Below are 16419 nucleotides of genomic sequence, written 5' to 3'. Positions count from 1 at the left end.
AAATTTTTTTATAACTTTCATTATAACTGCTTTCCTTTGTAATTACTATGTGCATTTAAGTACATGATTATGAGAAGGGGTCTAGGACACACAGAAAAATGCTTAAGAACTCCTGGACTAAATGATCTGGGGGTGGGGAGCAGGGGGTCTTTCCAGCTTTGAATCCTATTTTCTTATGAACAACGATGCTGTGACAGAGTTTGTCCGGGGTTCACCACAGACCCATCCCCAACTACACAAGTGGCAGTGCTGGCCTAGAATACAGAGTGTCCCAAAAGTATTAACGCGGTTTTAAATTTTAACAACTTGGCATAGCACTAAGACTTCTGGGACACCTTGTACTTCATCGTTACCATTTAATAACAATAGTTGACATTTTATAGCACTCTAAAGTTTGCAAAGTGCTTTACATATCAATAAATCGTTTACATGCTTGTGCACACATGCACCAACAAGTGATGCATGCAAACATACACAAACACAGGAATGTTATATGCCCCCACATGCCTGCAACACACACACACATACTACATGAGTCCACATATGTGTACATGCATGTGAGCCTACACATATGAATGCATGAGATATCTGGGAATGTGATAGAAGAGGAAAAATTCTCTTTCGCATAAAAGTCTCTTGGACATGAAGTGAGGAGCCACTTGGATTCTATTCCGAGCTTTGACACCTCCTAACTGTAAGATCTTTAGCAAATCAGTTCCCACCCTTTAATCTCAGTTTCCTTATCTGCAAAATGGAAATACTATACCTTGCACTTCAATTCAACGAAAAGTACTGAGCCTCTACAGATCAAGCATTGTAAATGCAAGCAATAGAAGGAAGCCAGTCATTCCTGTCAGGCAGCTGGTGAATAGTGGAGAGAGTGCTGGGCTTGGTGGCAAGAAGACCAGAGTTCAAATCTGACCGCAGACACTTCCTCACTCAATGTATGACACTGGGCAGAATACTGAATATCTGTTTGCCCTTTTCATTAACTGTAAAATGGGGTTAATAACAGCACTTACTTCTCAAGATTATTGTGAGAACCAATAATATTTATAAAGTGCCTGGCACACAGCAGGTACTACATAAACGTTTATTCACTTCCCTGTCCCCAACAAGCTTATGTTCTACTAGGGGATGTAGTATATGCATAAACACAAGACCCTTTGAGAAGGAAATGGGGGATAAAGAAAGGAGCGTTAGACTATCTGCCTCCTATGTCTGTGAGGAAAATATTTCAGAAAAGAAAAACTTAAATATGAGTTATTATTATGCACATCCATACATGTACATACATGCAGCACAAAATCATGCATGCTTGCGCATGCTCACAAAGGCATGTACCTATGCACACACATGTAAATCATACTTACATGTACACAGAGCCCTAATGTGTATGTCAACACAAAGCACATGTAATGCACATCTATAAGTACACACACATTATATGCATGTCATTTCATGTGCACAAGCAAGTCACCAAATTTCTACACCTCTCCCACTGGTCTTTTTAATAGGAATACCTTCATTGATTCAGCATTCAGAGTGTACAAGGACTTCCCAGACACCAATAAAGTGCCCCTGGTCTACCTCTAGGGGACAGTCCCCTCTTATTATTACTGTGGAACTGCCTGCCCCTGCACATGTCCAGAGACCCCCTGGCTTGCATAGCTCTTCTCTTGGAGGAAGCAGATTCAGCAGATATATTTTCTCTTTCCCAACCCTCCCCCACTTTGTTTTCCTCTCTTGCCAAATCTTGGTTGTCATTGATCTGCAGACTTTAATTGGCTTGGGAGGGGTAAAGTTGAGGACAGCAGAGACTCCAGAGCAAGAATCTGGAGGAAACTCAACGGACCAAAGGTGGGGGGGTGGGAGGCAGGGCTGGATTTGACAACTGGACAATTAGTTCCATCCACTCGAGGGTGGGTCCCACTAACTGTAGTTTCCCATTCTTGCCCCACAGGACTAGAAAAAGCTCTAAAGGTTTCCGTAGACAGTTCTTCAATAAAAATGCATTATGTGTATATATATAGTACTATAATTTGGGGCTATCTCCTAACACATCCTTGGAAACTCTAAAGTGATGCTAGCCTAAACCCTTTGCCCTTGCTTTCCGGGTATGCCAAATCCCCTTACCTGATGGTCCCACTCCCCTCATTCTCCTCTCAACTCTTTCAGTTATCCCATCTACTCTCTCCCAGCCCCACTTCTTCTCCTTACGCAGTCTTTCCTCAAGCATGAACTGTTCCCAATCTGTTCTGAGTCAAGAGTGAGCCAGGAGATTTGTCCAACCAAGGATCTTCAAGCATCTTTAGCCTCAGCTACTAATGCCTTCCCTCTGTCTCTCAACCTATGCTCATCTCTCCCTTCACTCCTGAGTTCCACAGGTGCTCATTTTTATTCTCTTTCAAAGCAACTGCTACAGCAATCCATTCTTGGAGCTTGTCTCTATAGAGACAGAATACAGCTCTGACCCTCTCCATCCTGAAATAAATCCAAAAGAGATTCAGACATCAGGTTGCTAAATTTCTAACTGGCCCAGTCCCATTTCAGGTCCTAGGAAGTATCAAAAGGGAAACATCTAGATTTCACTGATCATTTCACTCTTCTGTTAAAAAAAAAATCAATGGTTCCTTATTGTCTACTTAGTAAAGTTCAAATTCCTTTTCCTGGCATTCAAGGCCCTCCACAAAGTGGTGCCACTCTATTCAGTCTTAAATTCCTTTTCATGCATGCTATCTATGCTCTAATCAAATCACCCTTACTCCCCATGGAAAATTTACTGCACTTAGCCTTTGTTCTTACTGTCCTCTGTGCCCTCTCCACCTTTTTGCCCATTTAATCCTTACTCATCCTTTAAAGCCCAATTCAAATGCTACTTACTCTGCAAACTTTTCCCCTATCCCACCTATGGATAATAACTCTTTACAGAAAGAACCTTGAAAAACTGGAGCCTGTTCAGACATGGGCAACAAGAATGGATGGTGAGGGGGCTGTAGAGCATACCATATGTGGAACAGATCAAAGAACTGGTGATATTTTGCCAAGAGAAGACAAGACATAAGTGGGACTTGATAGCTCTCTTCAAGCATTTGAAAGGCTGTTGTATGAAAGAGAGATGAGATTTCTGCTGTTTGGCCTTGGACCGCTGAAATGGAAGCAATGGGAGGAAACTGCAGAGAGACAGTTTCGGTTTGATGTATGCCTAAATTTTATGAACAATTAGTGCAGTGTAAAAGTGGAATGGGTTACTTCTTGGTCTTTAAAATGGAGGTTGAATAACTAGATTCCCTCTGGAGTCCTTTTCAATCATATTCTAAGACTTCACTAATCTTCTCACTGCCCCATCCTGCCTCACTCCCCACACCCAATACACAACATGAGAAACCTTCTCTCTCAGACTTCATATAACACTTTGTTTTGCAACACTCTACTAATGTCCTTAGTATGTAATGTATAGTTCATGTGTCTGTATCTGCATCCTCCAGAGAGGCAGCTTGGCACAGTGGATAAAATGTTGGTCTTAGCATCATCAGAACACCAAAATTTGAATCCCACCTCAATCCCTTACCAGCTTGTCTAACTCTGAGCAAGTTACTTTAACCTCTCCCATTCTTGGTTTCCTCATCTTAATAGCACCTACTTCACAGAATTGTCAAGGGGATCTGAACCTGTGGCCTCAAGGCCACATGTGGCCCTCTAGATCCTCAAGTTCCTTTGAATCCAAACTTCACAGAACAAATTCTTTTAGAGGATTCCTTTTTTTTAGGGGATCCTTTAAGGGGATTTGTTCCGTAAAGTTTGGATTCAGTCTAGGGCAGAATTTGAGGACCTAAAGGGCCACAAGTGGCCTGAGGCCAAAGGTTCCCCACCCCGGAGAAAATATATGCAAAACGCTTTGTAAACTCTGAAGTGCTATATATATGTTAGCTATTATCTCTCTGCTGGATTATAAACTCCATGGGTTCCCCCAGGGACTATGTCTTATCTAAACTTTGAATCTCTGCCACAATTAGATAGAGTGCATTTAATAAATATCCCTTGTTGAATTAATATAGTTAGCACATTCTTCACCAATCATCTGAGAAGACCTTTATTTTTAAAGCCCTCTAGAAGAAACATCTCTCCCTGGCTCAATTCTGAATTACCTAGTTCAAAAGTTCTTTTTAAGTCTATCTGACCTAGATCTCTCATGCTGCAATTACATTTCCCCACCCCACCCCCCCTTTCTAGGGGAGTTCGTAGTTCTTTCAGAATGAAAAGAGGGGAATGCTAGGGGCAAGCGATCCCATCCTCCCCCCAAATCCCCCTACTTTAATTCTGTCAAAGAACTCAAAGGCCTGACCTGGGACTCAAGGTCCAGTGAAGGAGGAAGAAAAGTTGAATACTAAGGGTTTAATGATGGGGAAGAAAGTGCTGATCTCTGCTTTTCAGTTGTCTTCAAGATCAAGGTCTGAAAGCCTGGGTTCCCAGCTATCACATCTTTTGCTTCTCTCTGTCCTCTCTTTCTCTCCATCTCCCCTCATCCAATTCCCCTTTAACCAGCCCCCTCAATTTCTTTTCAGCTTGTTCCTGGCTCTCCAAAGAGGACTCCACAAATTTTAACCACAGTCAGATTCCCCAAGGAAACTGATCAACTCACCTTTCTGCTGCTTGTAGGTGACTTCTCTTGAGTCCCCCAACTTGCGAAGATGTGAGCTGAAGGTCTGGAGACTACGAAGTCTCCCGTCCTGGGTCTGCGGTCCCCCATTCCAGCCAGCCTGGCCCACTCTGCCTCTCCCTCTCTCCCCCGCCCCCCAATCCACAGTCCACGGAGCCCGCCTCTCCACATATCTCGGCTTTGTCTCTGCAGGGAACATGGAACGGAGGCCAGAATCCGGGATCTAGTTCTGGGTGAGAGCGCGGGAGAGAGGGAGAGAGAGAGACGGAGAGAAAGAAAGGGAGAAGGAGAGGGGAGAGAGAGAAAGCCGCAGTGACGGAGACGGACCGCTCCCTGCTCCCAGTTTCCCCCTCCCTCCTTCCAGGCCTGCCTCCTGCCTTCCCTCATTTCCATAAGAAAGATGGACCTGGGCTGGGGTGGAGGAGGATGGGGAGGGGGTGTTGGGAAGAAAGGAGGGGAAGAACGTTTGCCTTTTGCAAACATGAGCTGTTTGTTCACACACCCTCTTGGCAAAATCATAGCACCGTCTTCCGTCCGCTTTCGGCCACCCCACCCCACCAAAGAGGCTTCCTTTCCTCCGCTTCTGAGCTGCGGCTGCAGGGCGCATCTTTCTTTTGCTTGGTTCAAGAAATGCGTTCCCCCAGTCCCTCCCCCGCCCACCCCGCGCTGAGCTGGATTGGAAAAACTACAATTCCCAGCATCCCTCGGGGCCTCCGCCCCCTCCCCCTCCCCCAGTCAGTCCCATGCTGCTCTATCCAGTTCATTTAAAACAAAAGAGTTTGAGAGCTGGAAGGGGCTGGGCTCTATTGGGGGCGACGGAGAGCCGCTGGGGGGCTTGGTGCTGGGAACCTAGACTGGGGGGCGTCTGGACTGTGAGCGTCTAGAGACTCTGGATCCGAAGCGGGTGGGGTGGGGGCAGAGATCCCGCAACCCCCCCCGCTCCCCTGCTACCTCCACCTTCACCCCCAGAGAGGGGAAGAAAGCAGCTCTCTTGAATTTGCTACAACTCCCCCCACCCCCCTCAGGGGGCTGGGGGAGAGGGGAGTAGGATTACAGGGTGTTTGGGGAGGGGGGCGCAGGGGGAGGGTCTATCTTTCTATCTTGCTTTCTTCACCCCCTCCCCAGTTCTTTGTTCCCCCCTCCCCACACCACACACCCCCTCCTCTCCCTTCCCCTCCCCTTCCACCTCTCTCTCTCTCTCTCTCTCTCTCTCTCTCTCTTTCTCTCTCTCTCTTTCTCTCCCCCTCTCCCTCTCCCTCTCTCCCTCTCTCCCTTTCTCCCTCTCTCCCTTTCCCCCCCTTTCTCCCCCTCTCTCTCCCTCTCTCCCTCTCTCTCCGCTTTTGTTTCGCCATGCCTAGTCTAGTGGTATCTGGAATAATGGAAAGAAATGGGGGATTTGGGGAACTGGGATGTTTCGGAGGGAGCGCGAAGGACCGGGGTCTCCTGGAAGACGAGCGGGCCCTCCAGCTCGCCCTGGATCAACTCTGCCTCCTTGGTTTGGGGGAGCCCCCCGCCCCCACGGCGGGGGAGGACGGGGGAGGTGGGGGGGGCAATGCCTCCGCCCCGCCAACTGCCCCCCCTCAGCCTGCCCCGCCGCCGCCACCCCCAGCGCCCCCGGCGGCCCCTCCGGCGGCCCCCCCGGCCCAGCCGCCCCAGCCCCCGGCGGCCCCTAAAGGGGCAGGCGATGCCAAGCTCTGCGCCCTGTACAAAGAGGCCGAGCTGCGGCTCAAGAGTAGCAGCAACACCACGGAGTGTGTCCCCGTGCCCACATCGGAACACGTGGCGGAGATCGTGGGCAGACAAGGTAAGTGGGGGAAAGGGGGGAGGCACTGGGACCCTGGCATCCCTGCCTGCTCCCCTCCCGCCCATGCCAGCATCCTCCTCCCGGGCCAGGAAAAGTTCATTCCCCCCTCCCCAGTACCTAGCTCCATCCCTTCGCCACAAAGGGGGACCCGCCTCCGCCCCCAATTTCCAAGTGACATAAAGTTCCCTTCTGATCCCCACTGGGATCGTTTCGGGGCACCCCCTAGATTCTCCCCTAAGACAAAGAAATTCTAAAGACGAGGGAGTAGGGTTTAGTGGTCTTGCAACCCAGACTGGATTCTCAGAAGGGGTGTCCCTTCTGAGCTGGAAAAGCTAGAGGAATGTGGGGATAGGCACTCCTTTGCACCTACTCCCCCTTGGCAAGTGGGCGGAGATTAGAGGAGGGGTGCTCTGCAATCTCTCTGGCCCCCTGAGTTACATACTTTTGGGGGAGATGAAGCCTGGGAAGCTGGGACTGGGTGTCTCTTTGTTGGAGTGAGTGTTGGAATGGAAGGGGGTGTGGCTGGGGGGGAAGGGCTGGAACCTGGGGGAGGGGCAGTGGAAGGGTGGGTGGGGGTGCATAGACTATAGGATGTGGGGGCTTCAGATCACCTCTCCACCAAAGTTCGAAGGCTGGGCTGGGGGCGGCATGGGGTGGGGGCTCCCTCTAAGGAGGTCCTGGGCCTTGAATCCTGGTCCTGTCCCCCACCCCTCCTCCTTCTCTCCTTCTCTTGCTCTAGCTTTTGTTCTGGGTTGGCAAGCCCAGGGGTGACAGGAGGAGCCTGAGGAGTGGGTTTGCTGCGGGTGGAGTGAGAAAATGGGGGTTCTGGGAAACGGGAGCTAGAGACCGACGTCTGGAGAAATTGGGCTCGGGGGAGGAGTTGAACCTGAGCTGGGGGGGTCGATTTGCAGAATCAACCTAGTGTTGTGTGTCTCTACCACACCCTCCTCTCTAGCATCCCTAAGCTGAGAGTTGGGAGATAGGAAGAGTCCCAGAATGAGCAAACAGGGGTCTTGGGGGATCCTTCCTTCTGCAGGTTTTCCTCTGGGAGGGAGGGGGTGGATCTGGAAATTGCAAAGGGACTTGGAGGGGAGAGGGAAGAGGAGAGGAGGTGGGGCTGTCCCAAGCCTTGGAAACAATAGAGGGGTAGGACTCTGACTGGGAGCTGGGTGGGGGGTGGCAAAAGCATCGGAGTCTTGGTTAGTCCTAATTTTAAAAACTCCACCCTTGGAGGTGAGGATTTAAGGGACAGATTTATGATGGAGAACTAAGTAGAAGTATGGAGTCTTTTTTCATCCCACCTTCCCCAGATCAGGTGCTATCTCTTTGGGAATGCTGGTTTAGAAAGTTGAGTTTTCTGTTGTGTTCAGAACAGAGAAATCCAGAGAAGTGGGATTGTAGGATTGGGAGGCTGACACATTTTCTCAGAGAGGGGGAATTTTGAGAAGCTCCCCAGACTGGCTGGATCCCCATGAGATTTTTTTTTTCTCTGCCTCTATATCATATGGGCCAATCCTCAAGTTGGACTAGGAGAAAGTCTCCAGTTCTGAAAGGATAGGGGATTCACTCAACTCCTGACAGTCAGGAAGCCATCCCTTCAGTCTAACCTCTATGCCTCCTGCTGTAGCACCAATCCCTTCCTGTCTATCTTGAACCCAAAGTAAGTCTTCACATCCAAAGAATCCCCTTCATGTGGTGTCTCCTTTCATCTCTTTTCAGCTACTCCCTCCACTCCACCCCCACCCACCTCTGACAGCTTCCTAGCTCCAGGATCTCTACCTCTTGTTCCTAGATCCTTGCTTCTCCTTTTTCCCCTATACTCTTTGGTAAGGTGTCCCATCATACTTAAGTTCCATGTCCTGAAGTGAGATACTTGTGTTCCTTCAAAGGTCATTGCAGCCATCCCACTGCCTCTGAGCAGAGGTGCTAAGGAAGGAAATTCCTCATCATTTTCCAAGTCTCCCTGCATACAGAATAAATAACTATGAATATTAAAGTAGATGGGATAGGGAGCTCAGTAGCAAATAGGTAGAGAAGATAAAAAAGACTGTTTCCCAGTCTTCCTAGTTAAACTAGCTTGTAGGAAGAGGTTGTCTGGAGTAGGACACAGGGAGACAGAAGAACTATGAACTAGGGCTGTGGAAGAACCAGTAAATTGGGAGTTAATCAGTGACTTTGATCTGAGGGTATTAGAGTCAAGTCAAGAAGAATTTATTAAATGCCTCTTATGTGCCAGGCACTGTGCTAAGCTCTGGGGAATACAAAGAAAGGGAAAAGACAGTCTCTGCTCTCAAAGAGCTCCCAGATTAATGGGGGAGACATCATGTAAACAACTGTGTCCAAACAAACTATAGACAGGGTAGATTGTAGGTAATCTCAAGAGGGAGAGCCTAGCATTAAGGGGAATTGGGAAAGCCTTCTGGCAGGAGATGAGAGTTTAGCTGGGTCCTGCAGGAAGCTAGGGAAGGCAGGAGGTGGAGATTAGGAGGGAGACGATTGAAAGCATGGGGGACAGCCAGTGAAAATGAGAACTAGTCAGTTAAAAGTCAGGGAAAGTCAAGGCAGTGGGGAAAGGGCTCATAGGGTCTATCTGGGCTTCTTGAAATCCAGAAAATAGGGTGCACCGATGTATGGGAAATTTTGTATATGTTTCAAAATGTGATGTGTTTGCATTGGGATGAGGGAGAACATGGATGTGTCTATGGTGTGTGAATGTTGTGTGTAACAAGAGTATCTATGAGAGCATCTTTTGGCTTTATCTTAGATACATGGTTGATAACTGTGGGTTGCTTGAACATGTGTATTTTTTATGTATGTATCGGGGTTATCGGATGTGAATTTTGAGTCCGTGTGTGTTTTTATATGTGTCAGTGTAAATTGTGTGTGTAACTTGCGCACCAGTGTAGTGAACTGTATGTGATTTGTGTAGGGGACTAGGGAAGCATCCGTGTCTGAGATGTTCATACCAAGTGTCCTGTTTGTTCACTGTGTATTCATATCTCCTCCACAGAAGGAGGTAATTGACATGCAGAGATAAGAGATTCTCTAGTCCTCCGGTGAGGGTGAGGGGTGGGCCCTTAGTTTAGGTGCCTACCCCCCCACACACACACAAACACACACACACTTACCTTTCCTTTCCTTCTCCCTCTTTGTCCCTTTGTTTCTGCTTCTGTCTTGTTCTCCCTGTTTTGTACCCAACCTCACAGGTATAACACTTCTCATCTAACCCCCAACCCCAAAGCTGATGAAGACTTGTAGGGGAGATCCATCCACCTTACTTTGTCTTACCACACATACATACATCCCGACCCCTGCTCTTCCCTCATTATTCTTTATGAAAGGGGGGGGGGGGAGTGCACAGAAATTGTACTCCTGAGATAACATCTTTTATCACTTCTCTCACTCTTCTGTAACCAGTAAGGGCTGTACTTGAGGGCCTAGAGGTCCGCATGTGGCCTCGAGGCCACAGATTCCCTATCCCTGGCCCAGGCTCATTTCTTTCTTTTGCCTGGGTCTGTTTATTTCTGCAAACTCTGCATGGATGTGGGAATATACAGGGGTCAGAGCTAAATCAGAACATAAGTGACTAGACTGGAGAGTAGGCAAAGATCAGCAGGGGGAGACAGTGAGTACATGGGGGGGTCTGAGTGAGTTGCAAAGGGTCTTTCATTGGACTAGAGGTCAGTGGATAGATTGGGATATCAGTGACTGGAAATAGGAGATTAATAGATTTTTAGAAGCTCATTTAAGAGCTTTGGGGAGCTATCAGGTGAACTGGAAGATCAGCAAGTAGATTGGGGGGCAGTAGGTAAAAAGTAGATGGGAAAATCTACTAGATTAGAGGCTCAGTGAGTAGTCTGAAGGGTTACTGGATAGATAGGGAGCCAGTAGGTAAACTAATTTGGGGATCATGAGCATTTTAGGGGTCAGTGAATAGATTGGAAGCTGATGTGTGTGTGTGGAAATTTGTGATTTATGAGTAGATTTGGAATCAATGAGTATTTGGGGGGATCGTTGAATAGATTGAGGGTCAATAGATAGACTGGGGATCCATTGTGCAAATTGAAAGATCAATGAGTACTGACCAAAGCCCAATGTGTAGGCTTGGGTAGATTAGTGGGTGGATTATGAGAGAGGTCAGTGTGGGGATTTTAGGTCCAGTGGGTCTGTGAGTAATTTGAGAACATGGTGAATATATTAGGAAGGTTATTAGGAAAATAAGAAGTCAGTGGGTGGTTTAGAAAGGTCACTGAATGAACTTAGGGGGTCATTGGTGAGGTGAGGGTTAATTAGTGGATTGGGAAGATCAATGGATTTAGAGTCAATTGTTGGAATTGGGGAAGAGTAATAGATTGGGGGTCCTTTAAAGGATTAGGAGAGACTATGGATGTATTGAGAACAAATGAAAATATTAAGGGGTCACTATCCCCTGAGTGTTCTATTTTTGGCCCAGATTAATCCTAACTTTCTGTCCTAATAAAGTCCCCCATATTTTTTCCCTACTCTCTATTTCCTTTTCCATCAGGCTGCAAGATCAAGGCCCTACGAGCAAAGACCAACACCTACATCAAGACCCCTGTGCGAGGTGAAGAGCCGGTATTTATGGTAACTGGACGCCGGGAGGATGTGGCCACTGCCCGACGGGAGATCATTTCAGCAGCTGAGCACTTCTCTATGATCCGGGCCTCTAGAAACAAGTCGGGTGCTGCCTTTGGAGTAGCACCAGCTCTCCCTGGCCAGGTCACCATTCGGGTTCGAGTACCATATCGTGTGGTAGGATTAGTGGTTGGGCCCAAGGGGGCCACCATCAAGAGGATCCAGCAGCAGACTAACACTTACATCATCACCCCCAGCCGGGACCGAGACCCTGTCTTTGAAATCACTGGTGCACCAGGCAACGTGGAACGAGCACGAGAGGAGATTGAGACCCATATTGCTGTTCGCACTGGCAAGATTCTTGAGTATAACAATGAGAATGACTTTCTGTCAGGTAGCCCTGACCCTGCTCTGGAGAGCCGCTATTCTGAGGCCTGGAGAGTTCACCCACCAGGGTGCAAACCCCTCTCCACCTTCCGACAGAACAGCCTGGGTTGTATTGGAGAATGTGGTGTGGAGTCAGGATTCGAGGCTCCACGGCTTGGGGAACAGGGAGGTGACTTTAGCTATGGTGGCTACCTGTTTCCTGGCTATGGGGTTGGCAAGCAGGATGTGTACTATAGTGTGGCTGAGACTAGTCCTCCACTCTGGGCTGGCCAGGAGAATGCCACCCCCGCCTCTGTCCTTTTCTCCTCAGCCTCCTCATCTTCATCCTCTTCAGCCAAGGCCCGGGCTGGTCCCCCAGGGTCACACCGGTCACCAGCCCCTGCATCAGCATCATCAGCCGTCCCAGAGCTGGCCGGGCTTCCAAGGCGACCACCTGGGGAACCCCTCCAGGGTTTCTCCAAACTTGGGGGTGGTGGGCTGAGGAGCCCAGCTGGAGCAGGGGGCGGGCGGGACTGTATGGTGTGCTTCGAGAGTGAGGTCACAGCAGCACTGGTCCCTTGTGGACACAACCTCTTCTGCATGGAGTGTGCTGTACGCATCTGCGAGAGAACCGATCCTGAGTGCCCTGTTTGTCACATCACAGCCACACAAGCCATCCGAATATTCTCCTAAATACCCCTCCCTGGTTTTGGCTTCCCTCCCTGCTTTGGACTGATTTTTCCACCAGGGTCCTTTAGAAATTGGCAATCTTGTGGGGGCAGGGTATTTAAATATCCCTGCTTTGGGATTTGGGAGGAGGAAGTCCTTTGGGAGCAGGGTAGGACGTGGGTCTTTATGCCCTCCCAATGCCTCATGGTGGGGAGATAAGGGAGGGGCATGCTGGGAATGAATGACATTCCCTTGAGAGTTACAACTCTGATACCTCAATAGACCCTCAAATCTGGAAGCAGCTAAGAGAACCTTTTATATTTTGCAGGGGCAAGAGTTTTTGCCTCTTCTCATCACCCCAATCCCTCCTTTCACTAAGCCACCCTTTCCCTTTCCTCAGTGATTGTTGGGAAGACAGGGAATGAGAAGTAAAGACACCATCTGAATCTGGAAGGACTATTAAACCCGTAAAACCCAGAATGCTTTCATTCCCCTACCCCATAATTCCTGACCTCCAGCCTCTGACCTCTTAATCTACTCTAACCCTTGTCACCTTTTCCCACCCTTACCTCCCAAAAGATACACATATATTTAGGGAATCTCAACTCCTGGGCTTTCCCTACCATCCTACTTTGGATGAACTTTGTTTTGGGGTAGGGCAGAAGGGGAAACCTGTCATGGGGCATTCCATCTCTCCCCTCTTCTTCTCTCCACTACAGTATTTTTTAGAAGATTGTTGGGGAGAGAATAATGATGGGGCTAGGGTTTGGGAATTAAGGTATCCCCTACAATAAGCACTGAGTTAGAGGAACAAGTGGGGATGTCTCTTTCTCCCTTAGCTCTTACTTTCATATACTTGTCCTTTTCTCTCTCGTCTTTCCCTCTGCTATTTCTCCTTCCTCTCTTCATTTCTGCTCTACTTTTATATGCCTCCATCCACCCTTGTCACTCTCTCCTCTCTGTCTCACTCTTTCTCTCCTGTCTTTTTCATCTCCTTTCTTTCTATCCCCTGTCATTTCTTTCCTCCCTTGCCGTTTCCTTTCCTCTAGTTAAGCTCAGCTTTTGGGAAGCCATGTTCCTCTGAATGGAGTTGGGGTAGGGGGGGAGAGAGTATGCCTCCATGACCCTTTCACATTCCCATTTACTAGATCTCACCAACTGCTTTCCATTCCCACTGCCACCCCTGCCACTGCTCAGAGCCTCCCCTCTCTCCCCTCCTACAAAGAAAAACTCTGAATGCCCAAGAGAAACTAACCCTTCTTTCTTCAGCATCACCAGGCTTCTGAGGGGCATTAGGGAGGAGCACCTCCACTCCTTGACCATCTGTTGGCATTAAATTTGTGTATCTGTTGTGGGGGGTATGGCATTCATCTGAGGGGAATGATTGGTTGGCGGTGGCCTGGAGAGGGAAGGAATGAAAACTGATGCCCCCATAGTTGGGGATCCTAATTGTTCTGTGACCTCATAGGGGCAGAAAACTGTGGAAGGAGAAGAGTGAGAACCCTATCCAGTTGTGGGGATATGTGCTCCTGCCATTTTTCTATCTTCATTCATTGTGCTGAGCTCCAAGTCCCCTGTCCAACAGTGTGGGCATGGGAAGGTGACTTGAAGAGGGAGCCATGTAGGATGTTGGGGAGGGGACCACTCACTGGGAGCTGTTCTGAGGATTATCTAGTTGGGAGAGAGAATTTGATATATCACCTTTCCCCCTCCCTCATCGCCCATATCAGGGCTGCTGTTGACCTCTTGACACTCCCCTGGTTCTGCTGGCCAGGCTGGGGAAGGGGCAGGAGAGTGAGAGTCCTAGGTGAACCCAGGGACCCTTGTATATAATGGGGTGGGACTATTGAGTAATCTCTAACCACTTCCTGCTTTGTAAGGAGGTGGAGAGATAGGGAGGCAGGGAAAAACTCCTTTCTCTCCTTCCCCCTATCATAAATTAACTAATCTTCCTCCTCTTCTCCCCTTTCCTACCCCAAATCAAGAAAGGGAAAGGAATAAGATATATATATATAAAAAAATCCATACTGTGATAACTTCCATCCTTCTCATGGTCATGAGCCATCCCAAGATGCGTCTGTACAATAGCAACCAAAACCAAATTGGGACCCTCGGTTATCGGGGGTGGGGGTTGGGGGTGGGGTGGGAAGAAGGGCTGTCTATCTCCACCCCTTGCCCCCTTCCATCCCTTATCCCATAAAGGCAGAAGACTGTTAATCTAGAGAGCTCGAAAAACCCAATCCAGCCCCCCTACTTCTCGAGCTAAACCTAGAAATAAACTTAAACACAGAGAGAGACAAAACCGGAGAGGCAGGAGAGCAAGTGAGAGGTGTCCAATACAGAGGAGAAAACAAAATAGCAAAAAAAAGCAGTTCTTTATAATTTAATATTCTATTTTAATAAAGGCGTTTATTACCATATAAATGTAGCAAAGAACCTGGGCTAATATGGAAAAAAAAGACTTTTTATTAGGTAATTTATTATATGAGAAGGATATTTTATTTTATGATAAAGTGATCCTTAAAAAAATAAAAAAACTTTAGAAGGTTTAGAATATATGTAGGGAGAGAAGAAGAAAAAATAATACATTTGTATTCAGAGTTAAAGCTTAAAAAGTGTTTTTAATATATGTTTGGGTTTATGTTCCTTTTTCTTTTCCCCATTTTTTTCAGGGGGTGGGGTATGTCATTTGGTTTTCCAGAGGGTGTTTTAGAGGTGTTTAAAGCAGGCCTGACCCCTCCCAGAATGTGGGAGAGGAGGCAGGGGAGAAAGTTAGGTTGAGGAATTAATCCCCTCTCCTTGGCCATTCTTCTGGGAGAGTCACCAATTGGTGCAAATGATTTAGTTTCATTCAGTGGGCTCTCCCATCCCCATACCTCCCCCCACACCCCGCTCCCCCCACTGGGGCTAGCCAGGCTGAGCCAGACAAAGTAGGGGATGAACAAGAAATAGAGAATGAGAAGACAAGGAACTCTCCAGTGTACCCCCACACTTCGACCAGGGGGTTATGGGAACAATGCAGGAAAGGAGGGGATCCCAACTGAGGTGGGGGGACCCTAAGCGAGGGAGAAGGGTGAGAAGATTCAAGAGAAATAGACTTTTTTTTTAACCAAAAAACAAGAGAGAAGAAAGAGAAGCTGAGGGGTTTAAAAGAAAAAAATTACTACAAAATAATAATTATTAATAATAATTCAAATTTATTTCATATAATCCTAGAGAAAAGAGAGAGAGAGAGAGAATTACTAGTTACTGAGTAGATGATATACAGATAGCTTAAAGTTTAGTAGCATTGAGGACCTCTGGGTCCAGTAGAATGTATAAAAGACATAAAGAAAAGGAAAATAGAGGAGGGAGAGGTGGCCATGTCTACCCTGAGTCCCTCCCATCTTCAGATACCCAGTGAGGGCAGTTTCCTGGCTAGACTTAGGACTTCAGGGGGGGAGGGTAGGGAAGGGAGGGAGTTAATTCTGAAAATTCCTGTTTTCCATTTGCAGGGTAAATTAGGGTTTGGGTGTACAGGAGGTTTTGGAGACTCCTTGGAAGGATAGAAACTGATCTTGGAACTAGATGAGGCTGGACTGGATGAGGGGCACAGGGGAGGCAATTCTTTAGTTCTTCCTTCACTCTTGTATTCCACCATCCCTGAAAACTATGGAGGGACCATTAGGTCCTGCTCTCTGTTCCCACATCTGGCAGGCCATTACATTAGCCCATTTCAAAGGGTCTCTCTTCTTGATCTTGAAAGAAGAGAACGCTGCCCAAATCCATTCAGTGCTAGCCTCTCCCAATTTCAAATGTGGGAAGTCCTTCTGAAAGTTTGATCTCCATCCCACTTACTTTCAGTTTAGACCCTTTCCCTAGTATATCACCATCTGCCCCTTTGTCTTCTCCACCCCACCCCACCCCCCAACCTGTCCATTTATCACAGTCCCAAAGGTTCCACTTCAGGTCATCTCCAACTCCACCTTTGTCTTGTGAGATTCAAGGAACTGCAGCGTTCCATTGGGCCTGGAATGCCCTTCCTCCTCAATTCTCCCCCTACCCACACCCTTTAAAATAAACCAGCACTACAGTAAGAGGAATGGATGTTCAATTTTTAGGAAGGACTTCCACTTGGGTATTAGGCTTAAGGTTTCTCCATCCCTGATGACAGCCACACTGTAAATGGGCCAAACCAGAGCCAACTGGTACAGAAGCAGGCGAAGGACAATAACCTCAGAAGGACCCTGCCGCCCCTCTCTGGTTCAGCCATATTCATGATCTTTAGGTTGGGGTGTCAGTGGAGTGAGCCAGCTAGGGGAAGCAAGTCTCAAAAGTACCCTTC

At 47.9% G+C, this 16419-nt stretch overlaps 1 protein-coding gene across 1 annotated transcript; it reads left to right on the top strand.

Annotated features, from left to right (window-relative positions):
- The first annotated feature begins 5537 nt into the window (after nt 1-5537).
- Nucleotides 5538-12572, top strand: MEX3A (mex-3 RNA binding family member A). The gene is made up of 2 exons (XM_072637847.1): nt 5538-6464; nt 10990-12572. The coding sequence occupies exons 1-2, from the start codon at nt 6011-6013 to the stop codon at nt 12117-12119; spliced, it is 1584 nt and encodes a 527-aa protein (XP_072493948.1). The 5' UTR covers nt 5538-6010; the 3' UTR covers nt 12120-12572.
- The last annotated feature ends 3847 nt before the right edge of the window (nt 12573-16419 follow it).

The sequence above is a fragment of the Notamacropus eugenii genome, chromosome 2 (assembly GCF_028372415.1).
Source record: "Notamacropus eugenii isolate mMacEug1 chromosome 2, mMacEug1.pri_v2, whole genome shotgun sequence".
Taxonomy (NCBI): Eukaryota; Metazoa; Chordata; class Mammalia; order Diprotodontia; family Macropodidae; genus Notamacropus; species Notamacropus eugenii.
Note: the sequence above shows the minus strand (reverse complement) of the source record. Positions and strands in the feature narration are given on the sequence as shown.

Excerpts from the sequence above, each read along its gene's own strand:
- MEX3A (XM_072637847.1), top strand. The coding sequence starts at position 6,011 with ATGCCTAGTCTAGTGGTATCTGGAATAATGGAAAGAAATGGGGGATTT. Across the intron at positions 6,465-10,989 it reads GGAGATCGTGGGCAGACAAG|GCTGCAAGATCAAGGCCCTA; the intron begins GTAAGTGGGGGA and ends CTTTTCCATCAG.